Source organism: Aquarana catesbeiana, linkage group LG12 (genome assembly GCF_042186555.1).
Source record: "Aquarana catesbeiana isolate 2022-GZ linkage group LG12, ASM4218655v1, whole genome shotgun sequence".
Taxonomy (NCBI): Eukaryota; Metazoa; Chordata; class Amphibia; order Anura; family Ranidae; genus Aquarana; species Aquarana catesbeiana.
Genome location: NC_133335.1, coordinates 240,088,419 through 240,103,667, shown reverse-complemented (window position 1 = coordinate 240,103,667; position 15,249 = coordinate 240,088,419). Strand labels below are relative to the sequence as shown.

The 15,249-nt window shown below is 37.5% G+C and overlaps 2 protein-coding genes across 11 annotated transcripts in view; one reads left to right on the top strand and one right to left on the bottom strand.

Annotated features, from left to right (window-relative positions):
* LOC141113710 (testis-expressed protein 47-like) overlaps positions 1 to 10,841 on the top strand; it is a 24,736-nt gene extending 13,895 nt beyond the window's left edge. For 3 of the 4 annotated variants that reach the window (XM_073606984.1, XM_073606982.1, XM_073606983.1), the window contains exons 6-7: positions 1,333 to 1,534; positions 1,970 to 2,517. In XM_073606984.1, the coding sequence (XP_073463085.1) occupies positions 1,333 to 1,534; positions 1,970 to 2,284 (517 nt within the window). In that variant the 3' untranslated portion in view covers positions 2,285 to 2,517. Of the gene's footprint in view, positions 1 to 1,332; positions 1,535 to 1,969; positions 2,518 to 5,951 lie in introns of those variants that run through there. The other variant, XM_073606985.1, reaches the window with a different exon arrangement.
* The window catches only part of ARHGAP44 (Rho GTPase activating protein 44), a 132,847-nt gene continuing 127,461 nt past the window's right edge, over positions 9,864 to 15,249 (bottom strand). For 6 of the 7 annotated variants that reach the window (XM_073606975.1, XM_073606979.1, XM_073606978.1 and 3 more), the window contains one exon: positions 9,864 to 15,249. In XM_073606975.1, the coding sequence (XP_073463076.1) occupies positions 15,107 to 15,249 (143 nt within the window). In that variant the 3' untranslated portion in view covers positions 9,864 to 15,106. The other variant, XM_073606977.1, reaches the window with a different exon arrangement.

Genomic DNA, 15,249 nt, shown 5'->3' with positions numbered 1-15,249 from the left:
ACCCCCCTCACAATTCTGTATACTATATAATAATATATGAATTAGGGCATTTTATTTCAATTGAACGTTTTTATTGTAGCTCAGAAATGCTTTTTTTTTTTTTTTTTTTTTTTTTTTTTGGCACGTGTTCAAAATTATGCAAATCTGTTTATTAAACTGTATAAAATTAATCCTGGTACAATTTAATATTCCCTTTAGACTCCGGATATGTAAAGTGTTTGGTGAAGTTTTTTTTCTCTAAATTAATATTATCTAAAATAACAGAGTGCTTGTTTTAGAAAAGTCATCTTTAAAAAAAAAATAAACAACGGGTGATAATTTGCTTTTTTTTGCTAGCCAGAAGCTTTTTGATTGGATGTTGTGGTTTCAGGTTCTGTTCAAAGAACATCAGCTTTTATAAGCATCTTCATGACATGTTGAGGGGTTGGACTGTCAGCCATGCTGAATGTATTTTCTGGACAGCTGGAAGGGTTCTATAATCTGGACAGCTGGAAGGGTTCTATAATCTGGACAGTTGGAAGGGTTCTATATTCTGGACAGTTGGAAGGGTTCTATATTCTGGACAGTTGGAAGGGTTCTATATTCTGGACAGTTGGAAGGGTTTTATAATCTGGACAGTTGGAAGGGTTTTATAATCTGGACAGTTGGAAGGGTTTTATAATCTGGACAGTTGGAAGGGTTCTATACTCAGGACAGTTGGAAGGGTTCTATACTCTGGACAGTTGGAAGGGTTCTATACTCTGGACAGTTGGAAGGGTTCTATACTCTGGACAGTTGGAAGGGTTTTATACTCTGGACAGTTGGAAGGGTTTTATACTCTGGACAGTTGGAAGGGTTTTATACTCTGGACAGTTGGAAGGGTTTTATACTCTGGACAGTTGGAAGGGTTCTATACTCTGGACAGTTGGAAGGGTTCTATACTCTGGACAGTTGGAAGGGTTCTATACTCTGGACAGTTGGAAGGGTTCTATACTCTGGACAGTTGGAAGGGTTCTATACTCTGGACAGTTGGAAGGGTTCTATACTCTGGACAGTTGGAAGGGTTTTATACTCTGGACAGTTGGAAGGGTTTTATACTCTGGACAGTTGGAAGGGTTTTATACTCTGGACAGTTGGAAGGGTTCTATAATCTAGACAGTTGGAAGGGTTCTATAATCTGGACAGTTGGAAGGGTTCTATAATCTGGACAGTTGGAAGGGTTTTATAATCTGGACAGTTGGAAGGGTTTAGCTTGCTCATTTCACATTGGATGTGGCCTTCAATTGAAATGAAGGGCATTTCAATACTTCTAATATTTTGGTTCAAGTGAAATGTGTGTGTCCTACTTTGCAGGGCGCTAGTGCCGAACGCCAAGATTTTGGTTTTGTCCCATAACATCCCCAACCGACTGTTCAGCCAGTGGAGCTACAAAGTGCTGGATGTTCCTGGTCAATACTTGGGGGATAAGTACAGTGAGGAGGCCACAGATGGCATCATCACCGAGTGCCTGACCAAGATACTCAAGATCGGAAAGCAGTTGACCAAATACCCCAAGGTCAGTGAAGGGGAAGGGCTATTGCTAATGGATAGAGGAGGAAGGCTCAATGTTGATTGGTGGGTTAGTAGACTCAATGGAGTCGTAACTTGGAAATATCTTTTCATGTTGTGTCCATGACTTGATCAATCAAGTCTACAGGCAGAGGCGTAGCTATAAGTAAAGCTTGCATGCCTAAGATATTAAATATGAGAACTCCCAGGCATATATATATATATTTTGCTATCACTAACTGTGGAGTCACTCGTTTTAAAATAATGTCTGCCAAAGGTCTAAAGCTTAACCCGAGCACCGTTTGAGAAGAAAAAATGATTTGCAACCCTTTTGGTTTTGCTTTATATTGTTGGGTTCCATAATTTTTTCCTTTGGCTTTGCATTATGTGCAACCAGAAAGTTTACAGAACTTTGACATTTGATTGTGTCGTTACCCTCCAGGGCTCGAAAACCATTCCCAATTCGTTGTTTGAGAAATTGCCCGAGCTAACCATCCCCCAGACCTCCATCCTGCACCTCCTGCACAGTAGAGAGCTCCTCACACCAGACCAGTTCCTGCAGGCCTATGACAGCCCCCTGCATGTCACCTTGGATTCAGGTAAGTCCAGAAGCTTACAAATGTTGCATTGTTATTCTAACAGCAGTCAAGTGAGTTTGTGGAATAGATCCAAGAGGTACAGAAAAAAAAACAAAACAGTAGTGTCCAGACCAAATGTTGGAATAGATCTAAGAGGTACAGAAAAAAAAAAACAGTAGTGTCCAGACCAAATGTTGGAAGATGATGAAGCGTTTATACACCATTGACTATACTTCAATTATCAATGAACACCGTGCGTGTTCAGTATTGAGTACTTACAGTGTTCATTAAGAAAACGAAGGGGCCAGTAAATTACACCTTTCCTGCTCTCCATCCTGAAGGAATTTCCTGCAGCAGCCGGCGGGAGAGAAGAGGAGGGGAAGCAGGCAGCGCTGCGAGAAGAGGAAGTACAGGCAGCAGAAGGAAGTGGAACCTGGACAGAAGGGGCAGAGGCAGTATGTACTGGAACCAATCGCCTCTATTTTCCTCCTGCAGCCACTGAATGCCGTTGGGAGGGAGAGGAGGAGAAACAGGCTTTCAGCAGCTGCAGGAGGAAAATACAGGTATTGGTTCCAGTAAATTCCGCCGCTGCCGCTCCTGTCCTACTGTAAAACCTAAAGGGACAGGGAAGCCCATTGTGACCCCTCAGGTTCAGCAAGTGCCGCCCCCCCCCTTATCCTGAGGCCCTAAGGCGGATACCTAAGCAGCCTTATGCTGGTGGCGGCCCTCAATAGAATAAGGGGAAAAAATGTTGTTATGTTTAGAATGTAATTTTGGGTTATAAAATAAAATGTGAATTTAAAGTAATAAAATAATTTTTTTTGTTCGTCTTTTTTTCCCTAATCATAGCCCTGATGAAGCCTGCTGCAGTTTCTAAAGCGCATTGGCTTGTAATTTTTAAGAAGAAATAAACTCTTCAAGTCTCATATATTTAGGACCAGTGCTTGTGGGGGGCTTTTTCTGTACCTCTTGGATATCACACAAAGAGATTTATTTATGCCCATGATCTGCCAACCAAAGTACATTTCAGCACTGTTGATTGGAAGATCGGTCTACATTTGGAGTACATCAAATGCAGATGTGAAGTCCAAATGTATTTTGTATGGGAATAATGGTAGGGTTAGAACCTTTATTCTGAACCTGTTTATCTGGTTAAAGGACATGTGTTTGGGAGTGTAAACCAGACCTCCGTGTAGGCTCACAAGATCCAAGAGGAAGGTAGGGTAAAAAAGTCTACAGCCTTCCTTCTCCCAGCATACCTTTGTCCCCATTCCATACTTGACCCTAATGTCATTGTCTCATCAATTAACCTTAGACTGACCTATAGGTTTAATCTTCTCCGTTAACCATTCATTCTGACTTCTACCAGTTGTCCACGGAGATGGAAAAAAAACTAGGTTAGCATCTGTCATTAAGGAGCTGCTGAGGTTTAAAGTAGGACTAAACCATCTCAATAATGTTAGGGTTGCCACCTTTTCAAGCCAAACCTGAACACTTCAGTGGTGCACGGCCCGCTTTTTTTTTTTTTCAAGCTGGAACGCTGTGGACTTTGGTGTAAAGGGGGACTCTGATGTAAGAGGGTTTCTGCTCACCAAAGCCCCCACATACATCAGCGTTCTCAGCCTCCCCCCCCAAATCAGGGTTTCCAAAGCTCCCCTTACATCACTGTCCACAGACCACCCCTTACATCGGAGTCCCCTTTACCTTGGTGTACTTGCTCCTGAGGCAGGAGAGAGACGAGAGGGAGGGGAGCTTCAGTCACACAGTGGATGGTGAGCTCACTCACCCAAGGCTCAGGCATCAGCACCTTTCACCCACGATGTATCTGCCAGCTGTTGAACTTCAAATTTCCCACCCACACATTCCTTTTCTGAGGCACAGCATGCCAGGGATTGGAGTGCAGACAAGGAGGGGTAGGAGGAAGAGCAGATCAAGCCCTCTCTGCTCTCTCGTCCATTTCTGGGGAGGGGGGAACTGTGCTGGCTCTGGGCAGTGTGAGAGAGAGTGTTACAGACACTCAGCTTAGACAACCGCAGCCAGCCCGCCCCCCCCCCCCCCGGATAGTTGTCAACCGTGGTGATTAAGGCATGCCCAGGCACACCCAGCCCCTGCGCACGCCTATGCACTCAGAGGTTGTGTTGCTTGGGGGGCCTCCAAGCCACAGTCTTTCATAATGTGTCCGGGTTTCATGCTGTCTGAAACCCAGACACATGGCACAAAACCCAGACTATCCGGGTGAATCCTGGACAGGTGGCATCCCTACCATGTGTGCTAATGTATCTTTATAATAAAAATACTTACTGCATGTATTTTATTTACCTGATGAGCCACAGAAACGCGATTTTATGCACAGTATTGCTGTCTTCCACACAATCTGCTCGAGCGTCATAGCCAAACTTCCGGTCTGAGGCTTCATCAATGCATGCACAACAAGGCCACGTGTACTACCAGCCTCAGACTACACTTCCCATGATGCATTGAACTGCCTTTATTCAGTATGTATGATATTTCTGGTAACTTCTACAAATGGCAGTAGCAGAGGACAAGCATAAATGTGAGCCACTGTGTGGCCAGGGCAGACAACCTGCCCTAGAAGGTTTCACGTCGGGGGTTTGCCGCATCGGTATATTTTATTGTAGTCCCATGTAGAGATGGGAAGGGCCGGAAAAAAAAATGGAAAAATTGCAAAAAAATGTTTTTTGATTTTTTTTTTTTCAAGGCGGATTTTTGTGGAATATGTTCTTTTACAATGATAAACACGAAGACCTTCATGAAAGTTTTTTGAGAATTCTGTAAAGTCTTAAATGATTTCAAGTTCTCTCAGCTGAAGAGAAGCAAAACCCGGAACACAATTCAAGTAACACTGTACTTCTCAGTGAGGTTCTCAAACAAGAGAGATATGCATTTCTGCCACTAGGGGGCACTGCAGGGCATCTCCAAACTACGGCCCTCCAGCGGAACTACACATCCCATGAGGCATTGTAAAACTCTGACATTCACAGGCATGATGGGAATTGTAGTTCCTGAACAACTGGAGGGCCGTGGGTTGGAGACCCCTGCAGTAGATGATAGCACCTGTCAATTAAGAGAGGACAGAAACTGAGAGCAAAGCTGCAATTTGCAAATATTGTGAGAAAAAATATTCTTTTCCAAATGCTACAAGGCCAACAAAACACATCCTGGCATACCAGTGCCAGAGGTGCCCTAAATGCACTAAAAAATATTTAATGGAATGAAATGATGAGGAGCAGAATGAAAATGAGAGGAGCTTTTCCCTCAAGAGTACTCATCTCTCAAAAGCTGTACTTTTATTTCAAGCATAATACTTTTATATATGCTGTATTTCACATTCCCAGTGTAACAAATTTATTTTTAAATTGTAAAACAACTCCACACACATTTTTTATTTATTTTTTCCAAAAATAAAATTTTTTCTGGAAAATAAAACATGGCTTCAAAATTTCTTAAAATTTTACAACTGACAAATTAGTCAAGCCCTTGATCTTTGAAGGCATCCTTGACTTTGTACTCCAGGATTTCTACATATCTCATATTTGTGGACATGAGCAGGTAATCCAAATTATTTTGGCTTTTGTGATTTGGGTTTAGTAACACTTTAAATGACAGATGGCCAGATTGGGAGTTTGGCACTGAAGGTTTGCTTACATCTGGGAAGCCTAAGGTCATTACTGTTTGGCCCATGTGTTGGACAGAGGTCCAAAACGTGATGGTCTAAAGCCACGATAGCTTCTCTGTATAGAACTCTTCAGAAAAATAATAGGGAGAATAAGTGACTCTATAATCATGTTTTTTTTTTTCTTTGTTTTTTTTTTACTGTATTAACAGATCGTGTTTGGCCTACGCCGGTACACTTAACACCACTGAAAACAAGACCTCCTCAATGAAGAAGACATCTTTTGATGTGACCCTCTGTACCAGCAGTTAAAGTTTTAAAATGGTAACATTTGCTGAAAAACGTTACATAGCGCCGCCATTTAATGTTAAGCTAGAAGATTTTCATACAAAAATTTGTACAAAAATTCTCCTTACATGTGATGACTTGATGAATGTCCTTGCAAAATCCTTCAAAATGTAATTTAATCCAAAATTTCTTTCAGGAAAAGTCCATTCATTCCAAAATTGAACATTCGGTTGGAATGAAGGGACTTTCCCGAACAAAAACCACATTCATTGTTAGATTTGTTAGTTTGAGAAAAATTTTCCATCCTGTTTCGTCAAATTTTCTCACCACTGTTGTCAAAAACAAAAACATTGACTCGACCCCACTAAAGATTAAAACATGGAACACTCTTGTAAAATTTATCTCAACATTTTTTTTTTTTTTAGTAAACGGCCAAATTTACATAAAAGTGTAGGCTCAGTTAAGTTTGTAATAAATATAGAGGATACCTCACCACCAGAATGGTTCCCATCATGGGCCTTAACCAATGTTACCAGAATAGGTTAAAAAAAAAAAATACAAAAAAAAACTTGGGTGACTAAATGGACCACTTGGTCTTTTTTCTGCCGTCCCGTTTCTATGTATGTTTTCTGTAAAGACTATTTTTTTTTATTGTACGCAATAAAGTTTATATATTTTGTGATAATTCCAAATGATATATAATTTTTTCAAGTGAATTTTAAATCTTTGATATCAGCTATTTAAAGCTGAACATAAGGCAGACAGCCGAATACTTGGTCATAATTCCAAAGGATTTAAAAAAAAAAAAAAATTAAAAAATTCACTAGTAAAAATTGTATTAAAGATCACCAGGTAAAAATAAAAGAAAGCATTCCTTAAAAAAGAAATCGCATCAAAGCGGACTCGCCATAGGGCACACTGGGCATTTGCCCGGCCGCATGTCCTAACAAGAGCTGGCTAATGTGACCGAGAGCTCCAGCGGGTAAGAGCCATAAAATATACAATGATATCTCATATATCATGCACCTGGCTCTCACCTGCGGGTCTCTGTCTGCCGCAAGCCATGTGGGCCTCTAGGGAGCGACGCTGTCCGAGCAGGACTGAGTCCTCCTGGACCGGTCCTCCCTTTGGCCTCATAGCAGAACATGATGCCGGTCAGCCTAAAATGCCCAGGCCTATTTTTTTTTTCGCAGTCCAGGCCTGCATCTAAGATATACAGTACAGTGGGGGAAATAGCAATTTGATCCCCTGCAGATTGTGTCAGTTTGCCCACTTACAAATGAATGAAAGGTCTATCATTTTTATCATAGGTGTATTTTATATGATGGAGACAGAATATCAACCAAAAATCCAGAAAAATAAACACGATACAAATGTTATAAATAGAATTGCAGTTCAGCGAGTAAAATAAATATTTGATCCCCCAAGCAAAACCTGACTTAGTACTTGGTGGAGAAACCCTTGTTGGCAATCACAGAGGTCAGACGTTTCTTGTAGTTGGTGACCAGGTTTGCACACATCTCCGGAGGGATTTTGATCCACTCTTCTTCTCCTTAAGGTTTCTTGGCTGTCGCTTGGCAACTCAAAGTTTCAGCTCCCTCCATAAATTTTCTATAGGATTAAGGTCTGGGGACTGGCTAGGCAACTCCATGACCTTAATGTGCTTCTTGAGTATGTTTTGGGTCATTGTCATGCTGGAAGACCCATCCATGTCCCATTTTCAGTGTTCTGGCTGAAGGGAAGAAGGTTCACATCCAAGATTTTACAATACATGGCCCCGTCCATTGGCCCCTCAATGCGGCAAAGTCGGCCTGTAGCTTTAGCAGAGAGACGGACCCAAAGCATAATGTTTCCACCTCCGTGCTTGACTGTAGGGATGATGTTCTTAGGGTCGTAGTCAGCATTTTTCTTCCTCCAAACACGGCGAGTCGAGTTAATGCCAAAGAGCTCAATTTTGGTCTCATCTGACCACAGCACTTTCTCCCAATCCTACTCTGAATCATTTAGATGTTCATTTGCAAGCTTCAGATGGGCCTGTACATGTGCCTTCTTAAGGAGGGGGACCTTGCGGGCGCTGCAGGATTTCAGTACATGGCAGCGTATTATGTTACCAATAGTTTGTTTGGAGACTGTGGTCCCAACTGCCTTTGAGATCATTACCAAGCTCCTCCCATGTAGTTCTTGGTTGATCCCTCACTATTCTCCTGATCATCCTTACCCCATGAGGTGACATCTTGCATGGAGCTCCAGACCGAGGGCGATTGATGGTTATTTTCTATTTCTTCCATTTGTGAATAATCGCTCCAACAGTTGTTTCCGTCTCACCAAGCTTCCTGCTGGTGGTCTTGTAGCCCAATTCCAGCCTTGTGCAGGTCTACAATCTTGTCCCTGAGGTCCTATGACAGCTCTTTGGTCTGGCCCATGATGGTGGGATTTGAATGGAAGAAAGATTCTGTGGACAAGTGTCTTTTATACACATAACAAGTTGTCATTAGGAGCACCTTCTTACATTGATGGGACTAATCTGTGTACCACATGAGCCAAAATTAATGTTGGTTGGGAGGGGAGCGAAAGTGAAGAACTTAATGAAGGTGAAAGAGGAGGAGAGCGCAAAAGCTGGTGTCACGCACCTGGTAGGAAGAGCCTGGTATGCAGAGGAATGCTTCTCTTACTCCTCTGACTCGGGGCCCCTGGCAGAGCAGACAGGTGGCGCAGGAGTGCAGAGCCGCACGAGGGCCAACAGCTGTGCTAGCTGCTAGGCTTTCGGTTGAGTGGTGTAACAGATGACAGCAGATGCAGGGCAGCAGAAAACATGTTAGCACGCACTACTGCAGCTTCCGCAAGAAAAGTTTGGTGAGCAAGAGTTAGCCTGCGGGAAACATTTCTTCCTCTGGTAAGCCTTTCCTGACCGCTGGCCTGAAATTGAACATTAAGAAAACTAAGGTCATAGAAACTGGTCCCATCACTCCTTGGCAAATAGAAGTAGAAGAAACGGAAACAGTGACCGATTTTATCTTCCTAGGCTCCAAGATCACACCAGACGGTGACTGTAGTCATGAAATTAGGAGGCGCTTGCTTCTTGGAAGGAAAGCAATGGCAAACCTAGACAACATTATTGAAAGCGGAGACATCGCCCCACCGACAAAGTGCCATCAAAGACACGGTATTCCCAATAGTAACCTATGGCTGTGAAAGTTGGACCACAGGGAGGGCTGAATGCCGATGAATTGATGCTTTTGAACTATGGTGTTGGAGAAGACTCTCCAAAGTCCCGTGGATGGCAAGATCAAACCAGTCAATCTTGAAAGAAGTCAACCCTGAATATTGACTGGAAGGACAGATCCTGAAGCTGAAACTCAAGTACTTTGGCCACCTAAAGTGAAGAGAGGACCCATTGGAAAAGACCTTAATGCTGGGAAGCATGGAAGGAAAAAGGAGAAGAGGAGGAAGAAAAAAAGCTGACTAGACCCTTCAGTAAACAAGATGGATAGATAGTATCATCGAAACAATAAACATGAAGTTAAGCAAACTTCGTGAGGCAGTGAAGGACAGAAAAGCCTGGCCTGCTATGGTCCATGAGGTCACAAAGAGTCGAACACGACTGAACAACAAGGGGATCAAATACTTATTTTTCTCACTGAACTGCAACTCAATTTATAACAACATTTGTATCATGTTTTATTTTTTTTTTTCTGGATTTTTGGTTGGCAATATAATAAAAAGTTTGCTTTGGGGTTTATTACTGCTTCAAGGTTTTACTTGTTCTGTAACCTGAATAAAAATAAAATTGGAACAAAAAATAAAATAGAGAAAAAAAAAAAACCACAGAAAACAGATTCATTCATTATTTTTATTTTATGTATATATGTATTTATTTTTTTGTTTAAAATTTTTTTTTATTTTTTTTAAATAAAAAGATATCTTGAGAGTGCTGGGCTCAGGAGAAGCTATGGTTCAGGCCTGGTGGTGGTATCATAGATGTGAATGCACTGGTACAATAGAAGAAGTATCACATGTTTCAGACACAAAGATATGAAATCTGTAGACGTTGTACTGGAAATACTGAAAGTCAATACTTTTCTTCCCAGTGCTGCATAACCAGTTTGTACATCGCACTGCAAGACCGCGGCGGCGGGTCTTCTGTTGACATGTTGCATACTTTTAAAAACATATTCGTGCTGTACAACAATACGATTGTACACAGATAAAACATGGCGCACCACTGAGATGGAAAAAAAAGTGTGCATAGAAACCTCCACAGGCAACAGGTGTAGGGGGCAGGAAAATTATTATTATTATTTTTTTTTTCATAAGGATTAAAATATTTGTTCACAGCTGCAAAACTTGATCACTTCACCAGTGTTCACCGACGTCTGTAATTTTTTATTTATACCAGTTTTTTTTTTTTTTTCACAAAACGATGTCTCACTTTTTTTTTTTTTTCTTCCCAAAAGTGTCAATCTTTGAATTTATTTTTATTTTTTTCCAATGATTTTTTTTTTTTCCAATGATTTGCACAAGACTATCATCCACAGCTTGGCCAATGCAAAAATTTTAGGACAGGTTACAGATAAATTTAAGTTTCCCTTCAATCTCATTTTCAATGCACTGATCTTAGAAGAGAAGACGAAAGCTATAGGATTCTATTGCAAAAAAAACAAAAAACAAAATCTTGCTATTGTGAAGTCCTTTTTTTCAATCTCTGTATTTTATCTGACAAGTCAGAAAGCAATATTATTCATAACAACGTCTCAAATCTTGTTTGCCGTTTTTTTTTTTTGCAAATTTGTTCAAAAAAAAAAAATAAAATAAAATACACAGTGGTTTTAAAGACAAAATTATGGGGATGTTGTTCAACCATTGCTTCTGGTAATATGTAAACATTTTAAGTGTGACAGAAAAAAAATTATATAAAATTGCAGATGGGAAAAGCAATGTGGAGTTAATGTTTTTTTTTTGATTCCATTATTTACAACTTTTCTGGAAAATACAGCTTGACCTTTTTCCCCCCCATCAAGCATTTTTTTTTCTTTACAATTTTACATTAGAATCTCTTACAGTTTTATGAACAAATACATATGTACATTATTCAATAACATGTTCTTCTTCCTTTCATATAGCAGACCGACATTTCACACACTCACACGAGCAAAAAGAAAAAAAAACTATATATACTCTTTTCATTTTTAAAAAATATTTCTGTAATTAATCCCATTTCACAGGCAATAGACAGACCACAATATACTAGGAAATATGTTTTATATTTTTTTAAATTAAGGATTTGCTAACTTTAAAGGTGTCTTTTTTTTTTGTTGTTTAAAAATAAGATACGATTGTTTTATTTTTACTTCATATATTACTCTGTAAAAATAAATTTAAAATAAAAGTTGTGAAGGAAATATTTTTATTTTTTTTTTCCCCACAGAGAAGTCACTTTGATTTTTGGAAAAAACAAAAAAGTGCAAATGCAACCCTCTTGAACTTAGGCTATTTATTTCTAATATTACAGTTACGAGGTGTGGTTCTGGGAGCTCCAGTTTAAATAATTAAAAAGTATATTTATTAATGAAGTGGTAAAAAATGAATGAGAACACAGCATCTATTTTGCATCGATTTTATATGTGCTGTAGTGAGAATGTAATGATTTTTCCTTTGCAAATTTCAAACTAAATTTCATATCTATATGTTTGGCACTTAGCTATGTCTATCTTAATGCCACTGACATTCTGCAATGAAGACATAATACATGCAACTTTTTTTTTTTTTATGAAAACGTCAAACGTTTTTGACAAATATAATTTTTTTTTTTTTTTTTTTTTTTTTTTTTTTTAGATCTTTCAATTTTTTAGGGGGGCCAAAATTGAATAAATTTGCACATAAATTTCTGATTATCATTTACAACATATGCGTGCTGTCCAGGGAACATAATAATCAGAAAATTTTATGCCATGCCAAAAAAGTAATTATGGTGTTGAAACAGAACTTAAGCCCTCCCACACACACAGTATTTCTGCATGTATAAAATTCAAAAACACAAAAATATAGATTTATAAAAGCACCAAAATTTAACACAAACAATATTTAACTGAAACAAAATAATTTCATCCCAGCAGTGTGTTTAACAAAATATAAAAGTATATCTTCAAACCTCTAAAAAAAACAATTATTTAAAAAATGTACAAGGAAAATAAATTAAACAGCATAAAAGCAGGCATCATATTGTTGTTCTATTAGTGTAATCTGGCATCTAATGTAGTAAGCCCAAAAAAATTATTATGAGAAATTTTTTTTTTGGGGAAATATTAGTGAATTAATATAACATTTTATATTGCTATCGATATTCTAGTCGAGTGTTAAAATCCTTACTTAAAGGTTTACATCAAAGTTCTTAAAGTGTAAGGGTGGGCACACAACTAAATATGCAATTGAAGTAGATAATTGTCCTACTTTAATTTTAGAGGTGGGTGTACCATTTATAAATTCATTTTAAAAAATTGCATATGACAAATAAAATAAATCCATGAATAAATTTCCAAATAAAAAAGATTATAATGTAATTTCTTATTTGAAAGGTTTACGTCAATACTCTTAAAGCTTAAGGGTGGGCACACAAATAAATATGCAATTGAAATAAATGAATTGTCCTTTTTTAATTTTGGGAGGTGGGTGTGCCATTTTATAAATTCATTTTTTTTTTTAAATGCATTATGAGAAATAAAATGAAGTTCATATATACATTAAAAAAAAAATTATCATAATGCAATTTTTTAAATTAATTTATAAATAGTACACCCACCTCCCAAAATTAAAATAGGAAAATCTATTTATTTTAATTGCGTATTTAGTTGTGCGCCCACCCTTACAACTTAAAAAGGCTTACGTCAAAGTTCTTAAAGTGTAAGGGTGGGCGCACAACTAACTACGCAAATTGAAATAAATTATTGTCCTATTTTAATTTTGGGAGGTAGGTGTACCATTTATAAATTGAAAAAAATTGCATTTGATCATTTTTTTTTTTAAATGTATTTATGAACTACATTTTATTTATCATAATGCAATTTTTTTTTAATTAATTTATAAAATGGTACATCCACCTCCCAAAATTAAAATAGGACAATTCATTTATTTCAATTGCGTAGTTAGTTGTGCGCCCACCCTTACACTTTGACGTAAACCTTTTAAATAAGGATATTAACACTCTTTCGCAGATTATCAAAGATCCTTATTTAAAAGGTTTACAAAGCTCTTAAACACTCTTGCTAGATTATCAATGTCAATCTAAAATCTTTTTTTTAAAATGTACTTATAAATTATTGGTAGCAATCTAAAATATAGTATTAATTTATAAACACATTAAAAAAAAAATACATTTTTCGATTGACATTGATAATCTAGCAAGAGAGTGTTTAAGAGCTTTGTAAACCCTTTAAATAAGGATCTTTGATAATCTAGCAAGAGAGTGTTAATATCCTTATTTAAAAGGTTTACACAGTTCTTAAACACTCTCTTGTTAGATTATCAATGTCAAAGAACTTTGTAAACCTTTTAAATAAGGATATTAACACTCTCTTGCTAGATTATCAAAGATCCTTATTTAAAAGGTTTACAAAGTACTTAAACACTCTCTTGCTAGATTATCAATGTCAATCTAAAAATGTATTTTTTTTTTTTGGAAATTTATTTATAAATTAATATTTTTAGATTGCTACCAATAATTTATAAATACATCTAAAAATGAAGATTAATTTACAAATACATTTTTAGATTGACATGGATAATCTAGCAAGAGTGTGTTAATATCCATGTCAATCTAAAAATGTATTTTTTTTAAAATGTATTTATAAATGAATATTCATTTTTAGATTGTTACCAATAATTTATAAATACATTTCCAAAAAAAAAAAAAAATACATTTTTTAGATTGACATTGATAATCTAGCAAGAGAGTGTTAATATCCTAATTTTAAAGGTTTACAAAGTTCCTAAAGTGTAAGGGTGGGCACACAACTAAATACACAATTGATTTTAATTTTGGGAGGTGGGTGTACCATTTATAAATGGAAAAAAAAATGCATTATGCTAAATACAATTCATTCATGAATACATTTCCTAGAAAAAAAATAAATATCAAAGCAATTTTTTAAAATTAATTTATAAACTACACCCACCTCCCAAAATTAAAATAGGTCAATTTATTTATTTTAATTGCGTATTAAGTTGTGCGCCCACCCTTTTTAATTTTGGGAGGTGGTTGCACTGTTTATACATTAATTTAGGTACTGTTTTTGTAATATAAAATAGCCACATTCACTTTAAGTGTGACTAAAAAAATATTCTGCAATATAGGTTACTTGTTTTGCTTTTATGATTTTTCAAAATAAATATTTTGCAAAATACATATTTATAATTACATAATAACTTATGGTGGGTGGGGGGTCATCATAGGTATAGTACCAATTGTTAAAAAAAAAAGCAGATGTTATTTCAAGATACCAGATGCAGTCCCAGCAGATAAACAAGGTCTGCCTAAAAAAAAACTGTACAACTCCTCTGAGTCTCAATAAATATTACTAAACATTTAAATAATCCAAGTTTAAAAGAGGCAAAAGCATGATAAGATGCGATTAAAAGAGACTTTTAAAAAGGGAATAAAAAAAAAAACATCTAAAGTTTGCGGCAAGAGGCTGTGGAGCGTCAAACCCTCACATTGCAGCATTGACCCTCCGTTACAGGAAGTGTGAAATTTATGGGGAATGAGATAGCAGCACTAACTACAATAAAATGGCGGACACATTACTCCCGTTACTCAGAAGATAATTATTATTAAGATACAAAACTGGACTTTGACACCTTGTTACCTTTCTCAGTGGTCCAACAGACGTAAACGCACGGAATGAAATTTTAGACAAATCCCTTCGTTTTTTTTTTTTTAGTTTTGGTGGGAAAAATTGGACAATGTGTCATAAAAAGGCCTGTTCTCGGAAAAGGCACCCCCACCCTAGGAGCACGATGGGGATAATTTGCAGGAATTGGCACAGATTTGGCTGTTGGTCACGTTGGGCACAAGGTGTAGTTACCGTCAGAGAGCCGTACTCTCTGACTCCTCATCCGATTCTGTTTTGCCCGCTGCTGCACGCCGCAGCTGTTCTTCTTTCATGGCATCGCGTTGCAAGGCTGTATCAATCTCTATGAGGATAGATGGAATGTCAAAATGGATGATAT